Raw genomic sequence first — 20,388 nt, forward strand, 5'->3', positions numbered from 1 at the left:
CATACTAAAGTCCTGCACAAGACAACATTTTGTAGAAAAATGTCTTACTTCAAAATTTGATGCTTTGTTTTGTTGTGTCGACGCGCACATCATGTTGTTCAATGTCATCGTAGTACATACCATACATTTTTTTTTTTGAAATTTTAACTTTGTAGAAGAAAAAATTTAAAATTTTCAGCTGTTTGTGCTTTGGCATTTTATTCTTACGTTTAACTCGCCAATGATGCTCAGTTAAACCTAGATTATATACTAAATAAACAAGTGAGAAACACAATTTTTAGTTTAATCTATGTTTAAACGAAGAATGTAGATTATCTTTATCCCAGAAACTAGCTCTAAGTATTTTAATTAAAAAATTTTAAAAATTATTTGAAGGAGGTGAGTCACTGATTTTAAGTAAGCGTTTTAACAGCTTGGAATACTTCTCTATTTAACCTTCATCCTAAAGGGAGTTACTGATAACTTTATCAGATAACAGCCAGTTGTGCACAGAGAAGAAATTGTAAATAACGTGTAAGTTAAAGTATGTTCTCCAAAAAAGTGGTATGATTGGATAATATTAAACCGGGGCACATTCAAGGGTAAAGAAAATTATTTTTTTCAGTGATTGCTAAACAATTATTATTAAATGTTTATAAATTATTATTAAAATAAAAATCTTAGAGATCTTGGTAGCTTTAGTACATTTGCTAGATTTGTACATTTGCTAGATTGTTAATGATTCCTTTGACATTAATATGTAGGCGTTTTTATAATCACCCTTATTCTATTTGGCGTCATCGACATCGTCGTCAATATTGAGTCAAAAAATGGTATATGTTACGCCGATATCGATAACAATTGGAAACTTTTGACAGAATTTTATACTTTTATAAGTCGTGTTAAAGTAGAAAACGTTGTCAAAAGTTTCCAATTGTTATCGATATCGTCAAAAATTGTATATGTTACATATACAATTTTTGACGACGATGTCGATGACGCCAAATAGAATAAGGGTGAATATAAACTGTTTAGATGTTTTTAATCAATGAAATAAACGGAGGCTATGTGGTTAAGGGAATATATTTTAAAAGACTAAAATCGTACATGTATTTCTTGTTATATTTTCTTATGTTTTAATTGTAATACATTAAATGTTCTTAATTTTTGTTGGTTGTTTGTTTAATACGTGTTTGGATAACAATTTAAGAACATTGTTTATTAAATATGATAATTGCCAAATTCTATTAACTAAACATATAAAATTTATGTATGTATATAATTCAGGGTTTATTACTTTATTTTAGTTTGAAACTCACATGTTTTAATTTTTATTTTCATTTTATTATATAATTTTTGTTTTAACACATTTAACATATAAACATCTACAATTGTTTTTTTTTTTTTTTGTTAAGTTTAATAATGTATGCTTTGCTGTTGATTTGTTTAAAAAATATTTTCAATAAACATAAAAAGACAATATTGCTCTCTAAAACCTGGAAGTGTCTGTTTTATATTGTTTTTGGTAAAGTCATGTTAAAATAAATTTTTTAGGAAATTAGTTCCCTTTTTTTTGTAACAATTTCTATAAGAATATGTATGTCTATGTCTTAAATGATTTAAATAGTTTGGTTTATTTTCATTGTACAATAGTTGTTTTGAATTTTAATTTGTTGTCAATTTAGTTTTTGTTTTTAATTGCCGCTTAAAAGGCAACATTGTCTTTTATTGTAATATATAATAATAATATTTATTAAATGTGTTTTATAAAGTTTTTTATGAGTTTTTTTTTTAATTTACATACAAATATAACTAACAGGTTTTTATTATTACTTTTTTTGATTTCTTATAAATATATATATTTAATGTTTTTTAACAATTCCTTGGCGCGAGTTTTTATTTTGTTAAATAATATGTAATTAAAAAAAAACACATATAAAAATAATAATTTGAAAATTATTTGTAAAATTATATTTTTAATATAAATATTTAAAGCTCCGTTGTTTTTATTAAAAAATAAATACATATAATTTAATTTTAAGAAAAAAATTCAAAAATTTTTGTAAAAGAAATAATCAATTTACACATAATAATCTCGTTATTTATTTAAAAAGTGACTAGATTTTAAAAATTATTATAAATTGTAATTTTTTATTGTTTTAACTTTGAAATGCAAAAAAAAAAAAACAATTGTTGTCTCCATTGGAAAATTTTTTGTTGTTGTTCGTTTTTAAGTGAAAATACTTCAGTTGTAGTGTTGTGGGAAAATAATATTTTTTTCTGCAGCTATCAAAGTCTGTAAACTGTAATAAAATAAATTTGGATTATTTAACATTGTATTGTTATTATTTTAGTACTGTTAATTTAATCATATTTTTAATTTCAAAGTAAACTAAAAAGTTTTACGGAAATTCATTTTTGTTTAAATTTTTTCTTTCACTTAATATAAAACAACGTTTAATACACATTCAAATTTTATACGAACGAACGAAGGATAACTTGATAAGAACATTAAAAAATAAACCACATAAAATGCTTTATTCGGCAGTGCCGAATTCATATTAAACCTCTGCATGAATGGATTTGTTGTTAAGTACTTGTAAAGTATGTAAACTTACTCGAACTATACATTAAAATAATGTTCATATTTATGAGAACAACAAAATTACCGAGTATGTATTTGTTGTTACTCGGCTTTATGTTTACTAGTTAAGTACAAGTTTGTTTACGTTCGCACTCTCAACATACATGAAGAGAACATATCTAGTATCAAGCGACAACCAAACTTCACGAGGTACTTTCAGTACTACGTGAAGTTTGGCAAATACAATTTAAATTTAATATTTTAAGTAATGAAAATAAATGAGGCTAGTTTAAAATATATTTTGTTATTTATTCACTTATGCATATTTTAAAATTGTTATTTATTAAAAATATAGAAATATATTCTTAAATCTGATATTAAATCTGTATTACTTTTTATTTGTATATACTTGCAGTACCACATGAAGAGAACATGAATTTTCATTTTCATCATGTGTACTCTATTACTAACTTCGTCTACTTACTTGTTCGTATTTAATAAGCAAACATTCTCTTCACTTCCCTACTTGTGCTCTGAATATGAGTACAAATAAATACTACATTCGACATCGAGTTTCACACATGAAGAAAAAGACTTACTCGCTGCAGATATCTAATTCATATGTAGTTTGATTTTGTTTAAAGTTTATTTTTTTTTTCTTTATAGAACACTATATGGTTGGTTTCTGAAACTAACTTCTGAAAGTAACCCACCGGAAATCGTTTGAGAGAATCTTATGGTATTCGGCACTTGTGATTACAGTTGAATAAGCATTACACCTTCAAAGTTGCTGTTTGCCACGATGAACTGGTTGCCTACTGGTCTTATATCCAAAGGAAATCAACAGATTTCAATTTAAATATTATAAATGTGTGAACTATTAATTTCGTGTGCACTGCTTATATTCTATTCTATTTACTTAAGAAACTGTTGCTTCACAACAAATTCAAAATATGTAATTAAAATTGTAAACTAAAGAAATTAAAAAAATTATATATTTTACTATAGAAATAAAATTCAACACTTACCCTTATATTGATGACTTTGAAGATTGATGATTAAAAGTTTTCTTTTTAAATAGATTTTTGACGATTTTGCAAAAGCTGAGTAAAAATTGAAAGTACATTTATACTGTTACGTAGTTAGTTGAAAAGTAGTTCTATATAATACGTTTTTTGTGACGATTTTTTTAATTAGTGTTTTATCGAATTTAAGCTGGTACTTTTCTATATTTCTATATTTTACTTAACAAATTAAAGCTTGATAATTTTTTTTAATTAGTATGTATTTAAGTTAATTTTAATACACTTATTGTAAGTAGAACGTTTGTTTTAGTTGAGTTTTGATTAAGCATTCGTTCGTTTGGTTTTATAATTTTTCTTTTGTTTGTTATTAGTTGATCGAAGAACCGAGTTTTGTTTCTATTAATTAAATAATTCATTAAAAAAAGGACAGTAGATATCCCAATTTAATATAAATAAAATAATTGTTATATTGTTTTGAAATAGAAATAATTCTCTAAGATATGAATCAAATTTCATTATAGATGTTATAGACGCATACTCATGTAATTACACACTTTTTCCTGGTTCTCTGTTAGTTTTGATCCTCTGGTTGGTGTTGCGATGGCGAATTTTGATAATAATATGCATTCCCTACGTAATAAGTACGTATAACACCATCCACTCACATTTGCCTGTACGGCGAATGCATTTTTAGCCACTGTAAAACTAATGAGGGCCCTCCCGCCTGTATCTCGGGCGGTATGGTGCTCAAAGGACATTTATCGATGTTAAGGTATTTAAGGTTTGTGCACAAAGCCAACTCGTAAGGTAATTTTTCCAAACAAGGATTTTGATTGATATAAAGATTTTCCAAATTTTCCAATGAACCAATCTCTTCGGGCAAAAATTGTAGATTGTTTTCGCTCACCGACAAATGAGTTAAATTGTTTAAATGTCCTATGCTACGGGGCAGCATAGATATTTGATTTGTTTGCAGTATAAGTTTTTGCAATTCATGCAAAAGACCAATTTCATTGGGCAGCACCTCTATACGATTCTCTTCCAAGTCTAAAATTCGCAATTTGCGCAACTGGCCGATTGTATTGGGAATTTTTTTGAGCATATTATTGGAGAGTATTAGAATCTCAAGATTTTGTAAATTCATAATATCATCAGGCAATTTTTGTAAAGCATTTGTGGCCAAATTCAATTCGACCATATTCACCCAGGTGCCAACATCCAGGGGTAATGCCGTCAGGACATTTTCCTTCATATTTAGCTTAGTTAAGCCCTTGGCTCTGGAAAATATGCCATAGGGTATTTTATCTATGCGATTATGTTCCAAATTAATACTATAAACATTGGTAAATTGTGCAGGACCACCAGTGGGATAACTGCTGAACGCATTGCGTGACAGTGTGATGGTGGTCAAAGCACTCAGTGATGCTAATAAACCGTCTGGCAGTTGCGTAATACTGTTGCCCTCCACATTAAATTCATCCATGCATTTGCAATTCTTGAGCGAATTCGGCACCGAACTCAAGCGATTGTAACGCAATCCCAAACGCACTAAATTCTTTAGATTTCCTATAGACTCGGGTATGTCTAGTAATTCATTGTGCTGCAAATCCAAAGCACTTAAATTAACACAATTTCCAATATCTTCGGGCAAATGTTCCAAATGGTTGTGAGACACATCCAGAGTAGTCAAATTAACCAAAGCACCTATACAGTCACCCAATTCTCGAATTTTGTTTTCTCTTAAACTCAACATCGTTAAATTGGTTAAATTCCTTAAATCATTAGCCACCAAAGTGATGCGATTGAATCTCAAGTACAGAGTAGTAAGAGAGCGCAGTTTGTAGATGACAGGTGGTATTTCCGCCAGTTTATTGTGTCTTAAATCCAGCACCTTAAGTTGTTTGCAATTTTGCAGTGAATCGGGTAAAAAAGTCAAAGAGTTTTCATTCAAAGCCAAGGTTTTTAAATTCACTAAGTGACCGATTTCTTGTGGCAATTGACCGATTTTATTACTATACAAATACAATTCCGTTAAATGTACACAATCTTTAACACTGGGTGGTATAACTGTTATGGAAGATTTACTCAGATCCAAACGTTTTATGCCTGGAAAAAAAAGATATATGAAAGTTATAAGAAATATAAAATATGGCTTTTCAATACTCACCTTCATCTCGACATCTTTGCAGTGCTTTGATAACATCTTGATCAGCTTGTATTGGTTTTGTTTTTTTCATTGTCGGTTTTGGTTTATTCGATTCTGGGTGCTTGACAGTCACCACTTTAGGTCTGGTTTCCGGTGGCATTTCGTTGTTATTTGAACTACTATTTCCCTGATTGTGATGTTGATGATGATGATGCGAACTTGACGATGCAGATGATGTGTGTAAACTGGGCGTTGTTAAATTGCCAAAACAATGTGTTGTCAATGCTACAGCACCGCCACCACCACCGCCTCCAGCACAGGCAGATGAATTTGATGCACTACCACCACCACCACCGCCACCACAGGCAGTTGTTGTTTCTTGTTGTGAATCGTCCGATGCTAACGATGTCGATGATGCTGTTGCACCCACCGATGAACACAAGTTCATAATTTTTCCCAGTTTTACGTTTGGTAATGACAATTTGCTGCCCAAAACGACGCTGTTCTATATATTTCGATAACAAAAGAATATAAGAAAAGAAAATAAACAAAGATTGCGACGACAACGACGTGGGTTGTACAACTACACTTTGGTATTTGAAGATAATTTGTGGTAATTCAGTTGTATTTCCTTTTTTCTGTTGTTAGGAAAGCTGTGATGAAGAGAAACAGAGATAATAATTTAGTTATTGGAGTAAATGAAGTAGAGAATACAGATTATGGCCATTAATTATTTTTCGATTATTGATTTTTTTAGCCCCAATCGAACTGGACAAATACCGGGATTCGCGATTTTATAAATGTAAATACCAGTGTGTACATCACACTTTTTTATTTGTACATATTTATGTAAAAACATAACAAAACTAACATTCACACAAAATATATTTCATATTTAATGTAAATATGTTTGATAACAAGAGGAATAAAGTTAATTATGTACTTCGAGGTACCCTTATGGTCCCACTACAGATTTTTTGTATTGAAGAAAATAAATTAAAAATGTTTTTTGAGATATTCTTCAGCTAAAGTTATATAAAATTTAAACTGCATAATTTTAAAATTTTTTACCATATCCAAATACTTTGATTAAAGAAGTTTTGACTATTTTTCTATCATTTCAAACAACTACAGTAATTGAATATTAAATTTTTTTAATACAAAAAAAGTAATTGAAAATGTTATTTTGGTAATTGAATATACATTTTAGTGTTTTCTGTGTACGACAAGAATGAATATGAATAACATAGAAGGGACGGAGAGGGGAATGTCAATGAAGAAAACATAAACAAAATTACTCTCTTCTCACACCTACAATACCAAAATAAATGGCAATACATTCTCATGAATTAGGTTTTGGCTTTAAGTTACCTATCTAGTTGTAATCTATGATACATAAAACAGATTAATACAGATATGCAACAAATGACAGTTGTCAAAAAAGTGATATCGAACCGTATGGTTATTTTGACGTACTACAAAAAATGTTCAATGGTTAAGGTTTGCAGAGCGAGAGAAAGAATAACATTTTCCATAGGCAACGAGTGTGATATATGTATATTTGCCCCCTTTCCATAGCCATTATTTTCTATAGCTGACGAATTAACCGATATGTAGTGCAGATTCTATTGAACTGTGTAATAATGATATACAGAGAGCCTCAAAAGTGAGTAAACACCACAAATTATTTGATTTTTTTTTTAAGATAATGAAAATCCTAAAATCTATCCATCGATTATAATTTAAAAGTTTTGGTTTGTTGGAGATTGGGCAATAGATTCGGTTCTGAAAAAAAAAAGATTTCAGTCGGACTATGATGATTTCCATGATCTTAAAAAAATCAAAAAATTGATTGGTGTTTACACATATTTGAGGCTCTCTGTAAGTCTCAAGATGATATATTTTAGCTTACAGACAATATCTACGATTAATACGGAAAAAAAAATTACTTCAACTCTTAATTTACATGATGAAGACAAACAAGTAAATTAATACAAAAAAGGGTAGATACACTGAACAAAATCACTGAATAAAGATTTTGTAAAAATATCCATATGTATATGTATTCTACACTTAATGATGTATAAAGTTAAAGGCAGTTTTAAATTTCTAAAATTCTCCAAAAATATATTAACAATTTTCTAAAAAAAAATTAAAAACATTGATTATACACAGTGCAGTGTTAAGTTCGAAAAAAATAATTATTAAAAAAAATATGATTTTCATTATTTGTGCTAATTACAAAGTGAGTAAACTAAAAATCTACGAATACAAGCAGAAATTGTTAATTTTTTTCACTCATTTCCAAACCATTAAGGAACTGACCGGAAAATGATTTTATTACCGTGTTGAAATTTAAGTCACACTTTTTACGAAAGACAGAAAAAAAAACAAAAAACACTTGTGCTTCATTAAGCATAAAATGCAATTAATTTAAGGCCAATATTTTCATTGTGTTTTGACTCTTAATACTACCAATATTATAGAATTTTTAATGCAAGAAACGTGATCATATTACTTAATCAAATAGCAAAAAATAATAACAAGAAAAAAAAGACAATCGAAAGAAAAGAAATGAATAATGAACAAATTCACAAAATTTAAAAAGATCCATAAATATAAATTATCAAAATATAGTATGAATAAACATTTCACTAAAATGTGAATTTTTTTACCAGTTAAAGGAGTAGGTCGGTCATTAAACATTGCTTTGTTTTCCTTTTGTAAAAAAAATAAAATGCGTCAGAATATGAATGATTGTCGTCACAAATGTTTAAATACTTGCCATGGCTGGTAACTATTGTCACTTGATTTGGTAAACAATTGACAATAATACCAACAGAGCTTTATACACACATAGCGACTATATAACAGCATTAATATAATAACAAATAAAAAAGTATAGTCATTAAAACAACGGTGGCCAAACATCACAGCAGTTCTAGGAGACAGTACAGAACTAGTGATTTTACCCATCATTTAGGGTGGGAGCTAGTTACTTTAATAGCCACGTGACTAGTCATTTCAACACGGGCATGTCCTAGGCAGGGGGTCAATTGTTTCTTTGGATTCACATACTGGTTACATAGCGTCTGTTACCTTGCTAGCTTTGTAACTGGTTACTTGATCAGCTACTTGACTAGTTATTTTAACACTTGCAGGCGGTCAATTGACCCTTTTGATTACAATGTGACTATCAGATAGCTGATCGAAAGTAGTCCACGCATCTTGTGGGTAAAATAAAGTGCAGTACAAAAAAAAATTTGAAGTGACTTCACCATAGGTTACTAAGAGACTAAAACAAAAATATAATTTTTTTCGGTGCAAAGTACACACATATTCATTTGTGTTCTATTTTATATTTTACACTACACCATATGAATTTTAAACACTCTCTTTCTGGCCACCGCTGCATTAAAATGATTTTCGGAAGTGGGCTTTATATGGGAGCCATGACTAATTATGGACCGATCGTTGTAAAATTTAGTGATATGACTTTTGTATATAAATAAATTATTTGTATTGAATTTTATTTAAATACCAACATTTTTAAGAGATTTATGCTAGTTATAGAGTGATTTTCGGAAGTGGGCCTATATGGCAGCTATGACTAATTGTGGACCGATCATCACAAAATTTGGTGAGGCGAGTTCGGCTTATATAAAACTTATTCCTGCTGAATTTGGTTTGGATAACTTGGAGATTTATGATAGCTTAACTATTTTCAGATAGGGCAATCGTATGGGGGCTAGGATAAATAATGGAGCGATTCTAACCAAATTAGGCTTCGTCCTTGGGGCAATAGAAGAGCTTGTACCGAATTTTGTTCAAGTATCTTTGAAATTGCGACCTGTAGTTTGATTACATTGCGACCTGTGGTTTCATTACAAGGTTTACATGGACGGACATCGCTTAATCGACTCAGAAAGTGATCCTGAGCCGATTGGTATACTTTAAGGTGGATATTGAGACAATATTTTTGCACGTTACAAACATCAGCACTAACCCAATATATATAATAAATATTGTCTCGTAAACTCAATTGTAATAAGTATTTTGTATTTTTTTTTTTTTGTTATGTGTTGTTATATGCTTTAGTACATAAATGGCGGCATTGATTTGCGCACTAACTTCATACAATTGATTTTAAAATATGTACAATGAATCTTAGGTCACAGAATAAAATATATGTACATAGAAGCGTTACTGAACAAATAACCTAAGTCTGTTGTCGATTTTTGGAATGATCGCAGATCGAGCTCTGTTTCTTGATTAAACGGTTATTGGCCAAGTTATTAGCGAATTTAGACATTTTGGTTTTTTGTCAGAAATATGAGTGATCGCAGATGGGGCTCTTTTTCTTGATTAAACGCTTATTGACCAAGTTTTTAGCAAATTTAGATATTTTGAGGTTTTTTTCAAAAATCGATTTTTATTTAGAAATATGAGTTTTTACATAAAAAATCTATTTTTGTTCAGAAATATGAATGATCACAGATCGAGCTCCTTTTCTTGATTAAACGCTTATTGGCCATATTATTAGAGGATTTAGAATGTAGACGACACTGAAATACATACTTTTAATTAGATTTTTAAAGTTTAGAGAATCCCCTTATATAAAAAATATGTTTACATCCTCTAAATAAATTTTTTTGTATGACAACGAATGAGTAATTTTATTTGTTATGTAATTTTATTTCAATTGATATTTTCTCGTAATCTCGTTTACGAACTTTAATTAATAACACTCTGCTACAAAATAACACTTTTTGTCAGAGCATGAAAAGCGACCTAATGGGGATTGTAGGTCTAGGTGAGGTCATACTAAAACCATTTTCAAAGATTTTGAAACACCCTTAAAATCTTGAGTTATTTTGAAAAAACTGTTTTAGGGTAGGTCCTAGTACTTTAGTACCTCTAACTCACACATTTTTATACCGATTTAAAAATACTAAACAAGAAGATTACACCTTTAAATTAGCATTAAAAATCTTGGATCGTATAGCGAAGAACAAGGATAACGTTCCATCAAGATTTAAAAGTGATATAAGGTATATACCAAGTTCGCCGGGATGAACATATGATGGCAAATTACTGTTGGAGTATCACACGGGTGTTTCCTAATGACCTCCATCGAAGAAATTCTAAAAAAAAACTTCTAACATGTAAAATAATTTAATACAATGTTGTAAAATCGTTTTTTTTCAAACTTTTCTTTAATTTTTTGAAAACTCCATTTGGCTCAAATGTTCATATGTATTTTAGACCATGGGTGCATCGTAAAATCGCAATATAAGGGCAACCCTAATATACATACATAGTTCATGTGTCTCCTGCAAGCCGTTTGTGACAAGCATGTCACGTAATTGCAAGGGTATCACTTTACTCCTGTTTCCTCTATCGTGTCCTCTTACTATATTTTCAATTTCTTAACTTATAATACATATTTTGTGGTAATGGTGGTAGGAGGTCTCGAGAGGAAATGGTAGTTGTTATGAAGTTGTCCTACTGGACTTTGTATTTTGTTGTTATTCATATTCATGCATACCATTAATATAGCGTCACTGTCAAAGAAACGAACAATCTAATTAGATGCATTATAAATGAGTAGTAAATATGGATGTATTATGTATGTAAAATAGAATATTGAAAATTGATTGTTTGTTAATGACGTTTTTGTCTTCTTCCAGTTTATACTGGTTATTTGTGACGTACTTCTGTGGCAGATGATGATGGTAGTATTTTATAATTTTTGGTTTAGTTGCACGCACAGAACCATATAAAATAGTTATTGGTATTATGATTGTTCTTTGTGCTTTAAATACTTATTGATTGAACAAGCAATTAGTTTAAAGGTTGAAGTAAATAAATAGGAGCAAATTTATTTATTTATCTCGTAAACTATTAAAGATAAAATAATGTTATGATAATATTTTTTGTAGCTCTCTTCTAGTAAATTCCACATATATACAAATATTTCAAATCGGATAGAGAAGAAAAATTTTGCATCATTTTTAATTTGTAATATACCCGAGACACCCCAATTTGGATTCTTGATACTCCGCCCCACCTTAGTGTTGAACGTCAAAATTCAAAACATAAGCCTAACAACACCTCCTCTATAGTCGTGGGAAATTTTATTAAAATCGGATTATTGGTTTACAAGTTTATTTGCACCTTTTTTTATTTCTCATTTCCCCCACTCTGACCCAAAAGATCGGGTTGAGGTTCTCGCACAACCACAATATGAGATTTTGTAACCATCCTCGGGTGTAGTTTATTGATAATCTCCTCCATTTGCAAAGATTCATCTTTTTTTCCATTCTTACCTTTCGAACAATCCCAAACATAGTCAAGTTTCTTAAAAGGCTTAAAAATATAAAATACGATAGGAAAATTTTCGCGTTAAAAATGGGAAGCTCCATTTTGATTTTAGACCCATGGTTTCTTCGGCAAACATTCTTAGAATTCATCGTAGATTACGATTTTGATAACCACTTGTTGCATTTTTTTGGCTCCATACAAATTGACCCACTCTAATGTACATGTCTGTCCGTCTGTAAGTTGAAATCAACTTTCCGTAGACTCCAAATACAAACATTATTAATACATCCAAATATCGGAAATTCCTCCGGTTCGGTTGCTATTTAAAATCTAAAAAATCGGACCACAAAGCGCTGCGATATAAGGAAACAACCAATGCAACCACGATTTTTGATCTATATCTGTATTACTAAAGGTAGGGTCACACATGGCAAATATTTACTCAAAAAAGCGTAACCAATTTTTTTTAGTACAAAATTGATTCTTACAAGTGTGTCGTAAGATCAAACAGTATCAAATAAAATAAAACTAAATATTAGGTTTGAATTGATTTAAGTAAACGAAGTTTTTGACAATAAATAAAACAATTCAAATATATTTTATTTAGGGGTTACGTCTTTCTCGTCAAATATTTGCCATGTGTGACCCTACCTTAAGACATTAATATAGACAATATCCAATAATAGATATTTCAAAGGCCAAATTAAGTCGGACCTACAATGGGTAAAAATCGGGAAAATATTTTTTTACCCGAACTTTTTTTCACAAAAAAAATTTTTTGTTATAAAATTTTTTTACAAATAACATAAAAATATTCCAGGTTGTCATAGAATCCAGTCATTGTCGGAATTGGTTTTTAAAACGACAAAAAAGTATTTGACTTATGAAATCGAATGTAATTTTTTTTTAATCGATAAAGAATTCAATTCTAGATCGAATATAAAACCGATAATTTACTATTCCACGAAACCTATGTACTTTTTCTGTCGTTTTCAAAACCGATTCCGACAACAATTGGTTTCAATGACAACCCAGATTTAAAATTTGTATTTTAAAGTATAATTAGGTGAAGGGTATATAACATTCAGCACAGCCGAATATACCTCTCTTATTTGCTTTTTTATAGATTCCGCTTTATGTAACAATCTTTTTTAATGTCAAAATATATTTCGATAACTTTTTTGTAAACTTGTGGAATTTCAAAATAATGTTTACAAACGGATATGTACCATACGAATTATTCTTAATTCCTTTTATAGAGTGAGTAATATGCAAGATTTTCTTTATAATTTCTAGAATTTCCAAGGTCTTGTTATATAATGTACAATGTATTTCAATAACAATTATAAGGAAATCTCTGATAATGAGTAGAGTGTGTAAAGTAATCAACATACTGCTGGTTAGACATGGATCAGCAGCATAAACGAAAAAAAAAAAACAAGAAACACACAGCACAAAAATAACGACAGCACATTGTAGTTGTCAACAAACGCAGCAATTAAGTTCATTCTTCATTCGAACAACAATAAATGTGTGTAAAAAAACATATTAAAATGAACAAGTAAGCGTGTTATTTTCGGCTGTGTCGAATCTTATATACCCATCAGCAATATAAGACCGACACCGATTTGTGTACTTTTATTTGTATCTGATGTTGCCTATTTTCAATACCAAATTTTGTATGGATACCAATATTCTATACACATTTATGTCTCATAGAACCATTTGTACTAGTGCTAGGAGTACTTACTATTATCAACACAAATTGTTCTTTTATAATAGGTATACGGTTATTATCCCGGAAATTCTCGGGACAAATTTCTTGTGAATTTTGAAAATCGTTCACTAGTCAATTCCCGGCATGTTTAAAACTGATGAACACAGAAAACAAGTTGGAATACATTTTTTCAATTTGTATACAAAAATGGAATTTAGACCGACATAATTAAATATAAAATATTTAGCAGGAAAACTAACCGAAGAAAATGTTATTTTGTAACTCGGTTCGAAAAGAAAATCTTTTGAAATCTTGTATGTTTAATACACTGTAATTGAAATAAATAGTAAATACACTGTGTTTCAGAATATTTTCTTTAGAATCGAAATACAACAGGTTGTTATTGTGTACTTCGATTCTAAAGACATCAAAATTTAGATCCTAGTAACAAAAAAAGTTTCCTTTAGATACCACAAGGATATACTTAACCGTATTAAGACACTTTAGTCATAATTGATAATAAGACAGGGCAAATCTGCCTATTAATAGAATTATAAGAAAAATTTGTACAAATTGCAACAGGATGTGGCCAATTGGACAAACAACAATGACAGACTATTAGAGTGATTATGTTTTGTAGACATTGTATGAATTCATAATCTTCATGATTTTGTGAATAAAAACCATCTTTGCTTTTTCTGTCATTGTGTTTTTGAATAGTTATTTGTGAAAAAAACGAAGATGTGAATGATACCGGGGAATGTACGAAAAATTTTACAGATTCCCGGGAATCAAAAAAGGTCGGGAAGTTAAGAACCCTAAATACGAATAATGTGTGCAAATTTTTAATGTATTATCTGAAATTTATAAAACAATTTTGGTCAATAACTCCATTTCTACTGGACCGATTTTGAAAATTTTTAATACCAAACATTTCTGATCAACAACATCCAGTGCCTTCATTAGACAGACGGATAAATTTCATAAGGACCAAGAAGTATGTGGATATGCGATGAATATTTCAATGTGTTACAAAGAGAATGACTAAATCAATATACCCTCATTATTTTGGTGGTGGATATAAAAATATAAATCAAAACAACCCAAAAAAAAACATCATGTATTTATTAATGTTTATACATACATATATTTATACTTAAACATTTGGTTATATACATATATTTAAAAAAAAAGTACAACTGAATCATCATCAACAACATTTTCATCACAACAGAACAAAAATTTCACTATTATTAATTTTTGTTTCTTTAAGAAAGATATGAACAACAACAGCAAACATGATAATAATTAGTGGGAATTCATAAATAAGCCATACACAAAACAAAAATATTAAACATATACATATGTATGTATGTATATGTATAATAATAATATAGTATAATAAAGAGTTGCAGTTGAGGAAAAATGGGTTGAATATTGAAAGCTCATATATGACAAAACCAAAGATTGGGGGAGATATTATAGTGGTTAGAGAAACACGATCATTGTAGAATGCAACAAAATCACAAATCAAGGCAATATTGAAATGTAAATAAACAAACACAACAATAATAACAACAAAAAAATGAATAATACATCTTTTCTTTTCTAATAAACAAATAGATAAATAAACGACAACAACACGATTACAGTTATGGGCAATTATATATTAATTAAATTTAATTGCAGATTTTTAAATCAATTTATTCTTATAAAAATGTATGTATAATAGACTTGCCATTTTAAACATATCACTTGTAGCCACTTAATTATATGGGCAAAACAGTTTTTTCTCTATGAGGCCGACCTTCGTTGTTCATTATTTCTTAAGTGTTTATGATTTTGACAAAATTGCTAATCTTTATCATTATTAGTTATAGTTTAGGGTACATACAAAGGGAGGACAACTCATGGACGGAGTCTAGCTCAGAGATACTCTCCCTTCTTATGGAAACACACTTTCCAGGCTTGAAATATTCTGTTATTAAGAATGAAAAATTCTGTTATTAAAAATTAATCAAATTTTAATTTTATGTTCTTAAAGGAATTACTAAGGTGCCTAACTTTACAACTTTTAAGGATATTAATATTTAGAGAAAATAATAACAACAATAGTATAAATTTGTTTATCTAAAATCTGATTAGAAAAATGTCTCTTTCGAAACGAACTACGCGCGTTTTCTAATTTACAATAGTCGGAATTCCTAAGTTTTAGCATGAGAAGTTAGATTAAAATTAAAATCACAAAAAAGGTTTTCCGACACTTAATAAATTAATTAACTACTAAAAAAACTAAACTTTTTTGAAGCAAAATGTGTTCAAAATGTCATAGAGAAATGACGAACAATTACTGTCTCGATGTCGAAAGAAGTAAGACTGAATTTGTATGAAAAACACACAGATTTTAATATTCAGATTATTAATACTCATTTGTCGGACGCTATTTCTACAGCAAATTCTATAAAAAAAGCATTTTGTCTGGACATAATATTGTGCAGCGACGACAAAAATAGTAGTTTTATTCAAAATTGGGATAATAGGATAATAAAAGATAACAAAATATACACTCTGAATAAAATTTGCAAAAATATGCACTAACAAATTGATGCCATTTTAATGCAAAATGCGTTATTCGAATATAAATATATTAAATACATAATATTTGGACGTTAGAGAAAAAATATTCATTTGCATATAGATAGATTGAGTTACAAAACTTATGGGTATATTATGAATGGTAGCCGAATTAAAGTTGCGTGATCAGTTTCTAAAATGGTAATACAGATGTCAACTGACAGCTATAATTTTCTGTTGGCAAATTGGCAACCAGAAATTTATGGTTGCCCTCTGTCAACGTAATTGAAGTTCGGTTGCCAGTCATAAGCGACCCATAAATGTATGGAATTTGCCAAATAGTTTGCTATGTACCTATCATTATTCTAAACATCTGAATAATACTTATTTATATCATCGTATAAATACCTACTTTCATTTAAAATAAAATTTTAAAATATACTTTATTTGACTTTATTAACATAACAATACATATTCATACATTTAGGTTCTGAATTTTGATCGTATTGAAATATTCTGATTCACCATACACATCTTTTAAGGACAATGAAATGTGAATTTAAGACAAATTCTGCGATGTCAGTATACAGTGTTTTGTGTTGAATGAGTGTATACTATACACTCATTCAACACAAAACACCCAGCAGTTAAGCAAGTAGTCAATGTATCCCTTAAAGACAGTAATTGTCACAAATGTCTTATCACTTGGCTGACTCCATTTTATATATTTTGGTCATTTGACACGTGTGTGCACTTTGTAGTGCAGAGAGAAGACAATTGGTTACTTTATGCATCCCAAGTAATCTAGCGTGAAGACAATTGTCACTTAAGTGTCTCTAAGTAATCTAGAGTGTAGTCACTTTAAACGTTTTGTGAGTAATTCGTACAAACTGGTTTTTTACAAATTGTGTTAATATAATTCTCATACAGTTTATTTTTGTTTTTGCTTAAGTATACTGATATCGCATGTAACATAGCATGAAGTCAATAGTCACTTTAGTGTCTCTTAGCAACCTATGGTGAAGTCACTTCAAACTTTTTTTTGTACTGCAGTTTATTTTACCCACCAGAAGCGTTGACTACCTTCGATCAGCTATCCAATAGTCACATTGTAATCAAAAGGGTCAATTGACCCCCTGCTTAGGACATGCATGTGTTAAAATAACTAGTCAAGTAACTGATCAAGTAACCAGTTACAAAGCTAGCAAGGTAACTGACGCTATGTAACCAGTTTGTGAATCCAATGCGTTGCCTACTTTGGACCAGCTATTAGACAGTCCCATTGTAATCAAAAAGAGACAATTGACCCCCTGCCTAGGACATGCCCGTGTTAAAATGACTAGTCACGTGGCTATTGAAGTAACTAGCTCCCACCCTAAATGATGGGTAAAATCACTAGTTCGGTACTGTCTCCTAGAACTGCTGGGCATGGAATTACCTTACAACTACTAGCACAAATGCAAAGCTAATATTGGATTCACACGTCACAATTCAATCTATAATCAGGACTAACACATTTGGTCCAAAAAAAAATGCCAATTTCTTAAACACCAATAGACAGAAAACCACATTAATTTGTAATCGTGCTATATTATTTAACACTATTTTATATTGAATATAATTGTTTTGATTTATGGGGGAGTTGATTATTTTGTTATTGTTCCTTGTTTTGTATTCTTTTGCACTTTATGAGACTGCCCATATTGTACAAGTTCTATTGCTTGGATACAAACAAAAATATTATTGGAGGAGATTTTTTGCAGACGCTCTTATAGGCAATCAGCCAACAAAGAATATTTTATACAAAAATAAATTTTAAAAAAAGTGTAGACAAATAATTTGTGCAAGAATTTCCGAATATTGCACGTTACAAAGTGAACAATAAATAATATTACATGATTTTAGTAGACTATAAGCACATACATATGTTTGTTTAATAGATTAGTTTTAAATATTTTTAATTCTTACTGCTATTTTCTGGCAAAATAATCCATATTTTTTGTTTGTTTCGTTTATAAAATTTCTTCTTTTGTTTTAGCACTTTTCTACATGATTTTGTCAGTCTTTCTACTATTAATCACTTCAATATGCTGAATTTTTATTTGAATTTATGTTCACTATTTTTAAATGTTTTGTAGTTTTCTTTTATAAATTTCTTTATTTTGTTTCACTAAAATTTCTTTTTATTTTTCTGTCTCTCTTGTTTACGTTCTTGTTGTTGGGCTGTCTGCTGTTGTCTGCGTTTTTCAAACCAGTGATGGTAATTCAGCTATTCCCGTATCAAATCTAGCGTTTTTGAAAATAAAGTAGAGAAATCTAGCGAGTTTTATGGCCAAAAAATATTGTTCTTTTTTTGAATTTAGACATGTTTTTTAGTGTTGAATTACTGTTTATTTAATAAGTACAATTTCAAATCTGCGAGCAATTGTTTTTCTATGTAATATATACAAAAATATTCATTCTAGGCAAGTTTAACTACAAAAATAAAAATAAAAAAAGCATTCAAAACCAGCAAAATATACATATATGGTTTTAATAGGGAAAATCACAAAATTAGTATAACTTCATTATTTTCCATAATGCTTAAAAGACATTGGGCACTGCTACACGTTCAATATATATTGACCGAGATCCAGTATAGCTATATTTATTGAACGTGTAGTATTAAAAACATATATGGTTTTAATAGGGAAAATCACAAAATTAGTATAACTTCATTATTTTCCATAATGCTTAAAAGTCATTGGGCACTGCTACACGTTCAATATATATTGACCGAGATCCAGTATAGCTATATTTATTGAACGTGTAGCATGCAGTATTGAATAACCTAATTTTGCGTGATCCATCACACTGCCCATAGAATACAGCAGGCTACCGAGCAGAATCTGTCAAAATTAAAATACACACTTTTATAAGTAGACGATTATTTTAACGTCATCACAGCTACGCGGCTACCGTTGTCGTAGAAGCCAGCTTAAGCTAATTTCTATTTTCATTATACAAAAAATTTCCTATAGATAATTGTTTAAATGAAAATATTGTTATATACAAAATTATCTATAACAAATACTGTTATAACAACAATTTTCTATGAAAAATACTGTTATATATAAAATTGTCTATGAAAAATACTGTTATACACACAATTTTCTATAGAACATATTGTTGTACAGAACGTTTTCAATAGAAAATATTGTTATACATACAATTTTCTATGGAAAATACTGTTATAAAGAAAAATTTCTATAGAAAATACGTTAACACTCAAAATTGTCTGTAGAAAATACTGTTATGCAGTATAATTCTGAGATTTTGTGTATCAATTAACATCGAGTTTTTCAAAATCCCACTTTTGATAAAAAAAATCAGCTGCTCATTTACGTCAGTCCAAGTTCTATCCATGGAACATTTTAAAGTTATGGCACAAATAAAAAGTCACAAACTTGAAACATTGGGAAGTCAATTAATTTTTTAAGATATTGTTATTATTATATACATTTTCTATAGAAAATAGTATGCTATATGGGGATTTCATGTCAAGTGAACCAACTTTTGAAATCGATGTCTTCCGATCAGACACAACTCTTCAACAAGATCGGTTAAGAATTCTCTGAGTTAGAGGGGTCAAAATTTGACATTTCGGGAAAACAGGTGTTTTTTCTCATCCATGTAACTTGTTAGCAAAATGTGTCCCAAAAACTTGAAACATTGGGAAGTCAATTCATTTTTTAAGATATTGTTATTATTATATACATTTTCTATAGAAAATAGTATGCTATATGGGGATTTCATGTCAAGTGAACCAACTTTTGAAATCGATGTCTTCCGATCAGACACAACTCTTCAACAAGATCGGTTAAGAATTCTCTGAGTTAGAGGGGTCAAAATTTGACATTTCGGGAAAACAGGTGTTTTTTCTCATCCATGTAACTTGTTAGCAAAATGTGTCCCAAATAGTTTAGATAGCTATTTCTTTCATCTTCCAAAAAATAAAAAACAAATACAATTCACCGGAAAAAGAAATTCGTAATTGGAA

The 20,388-nt window shown here is 29.5% G+C and overlaps 1 protein-coding gene across 1 annotated transcript; it reads right to left on the reverse strand.

Annotated features, from left to right (window-relative positions):
- Window positions 1-1,370: 1,370 nt before the first annotated feature.
- On the reverse strand, window positions 1,371-18,564 carry Sur-8. The gene is made up of 4 exons (XM_065515460.1): window positions 18,318-18,564; window positions 5,756-6,387; window positions 3,592-5,694; window positions 1,371-2,282 (listed from the first exon to the last, which is right to left on the reverse strand). The coding sequence occupies exons 2-3, from the start codon at window positions 6,180-6,182 to the stop codon at window positions 4,250-4,252; spliced, it is 1,872 nt and encodes a 623-aa protein (XP_065371532.1). The 5' UTR covers window positions 6,183-6,387; window positions 18,318-18,564; the 3' UTR covers window positions 1,371-2,282; window positions 3,592-4,249.
- Between the last annotated feature and the right edge of the window lie 1,824 nt (window positions 18,565-20,388).

Source organism: Calliphora vicina, chromosome 1, assembly GCF_958450345.1.
Source record: "Calliphora vicina chromosome 1, idCalVici1.1, whole genome shotgun sequence".
NCBI lineage: Eukaryota > Metazoa > Arthropoda > Insecta > Diptera > Calliphoridae > Calliphora > Calliphora vicina.

What these genes read in the sequence shown, in the direction of transcription:
- Sur-8 (XM_065515460.1), bottom strand. Translation starts at nt 6,182, where the DNA reads ATGAACTTGTGTTCATCGGTGGGTGCAACAGCATCATCGACATCGTTA. An exon ending in GCAAAGATGTCGAGATGAAG is followed by an intron (nt 5,695 to 5,755) that starts GTGAGTATTGAA and finishes TTTTTTTTCCAG; the next exon opens with GCATAAAACGTTTGGATCTG.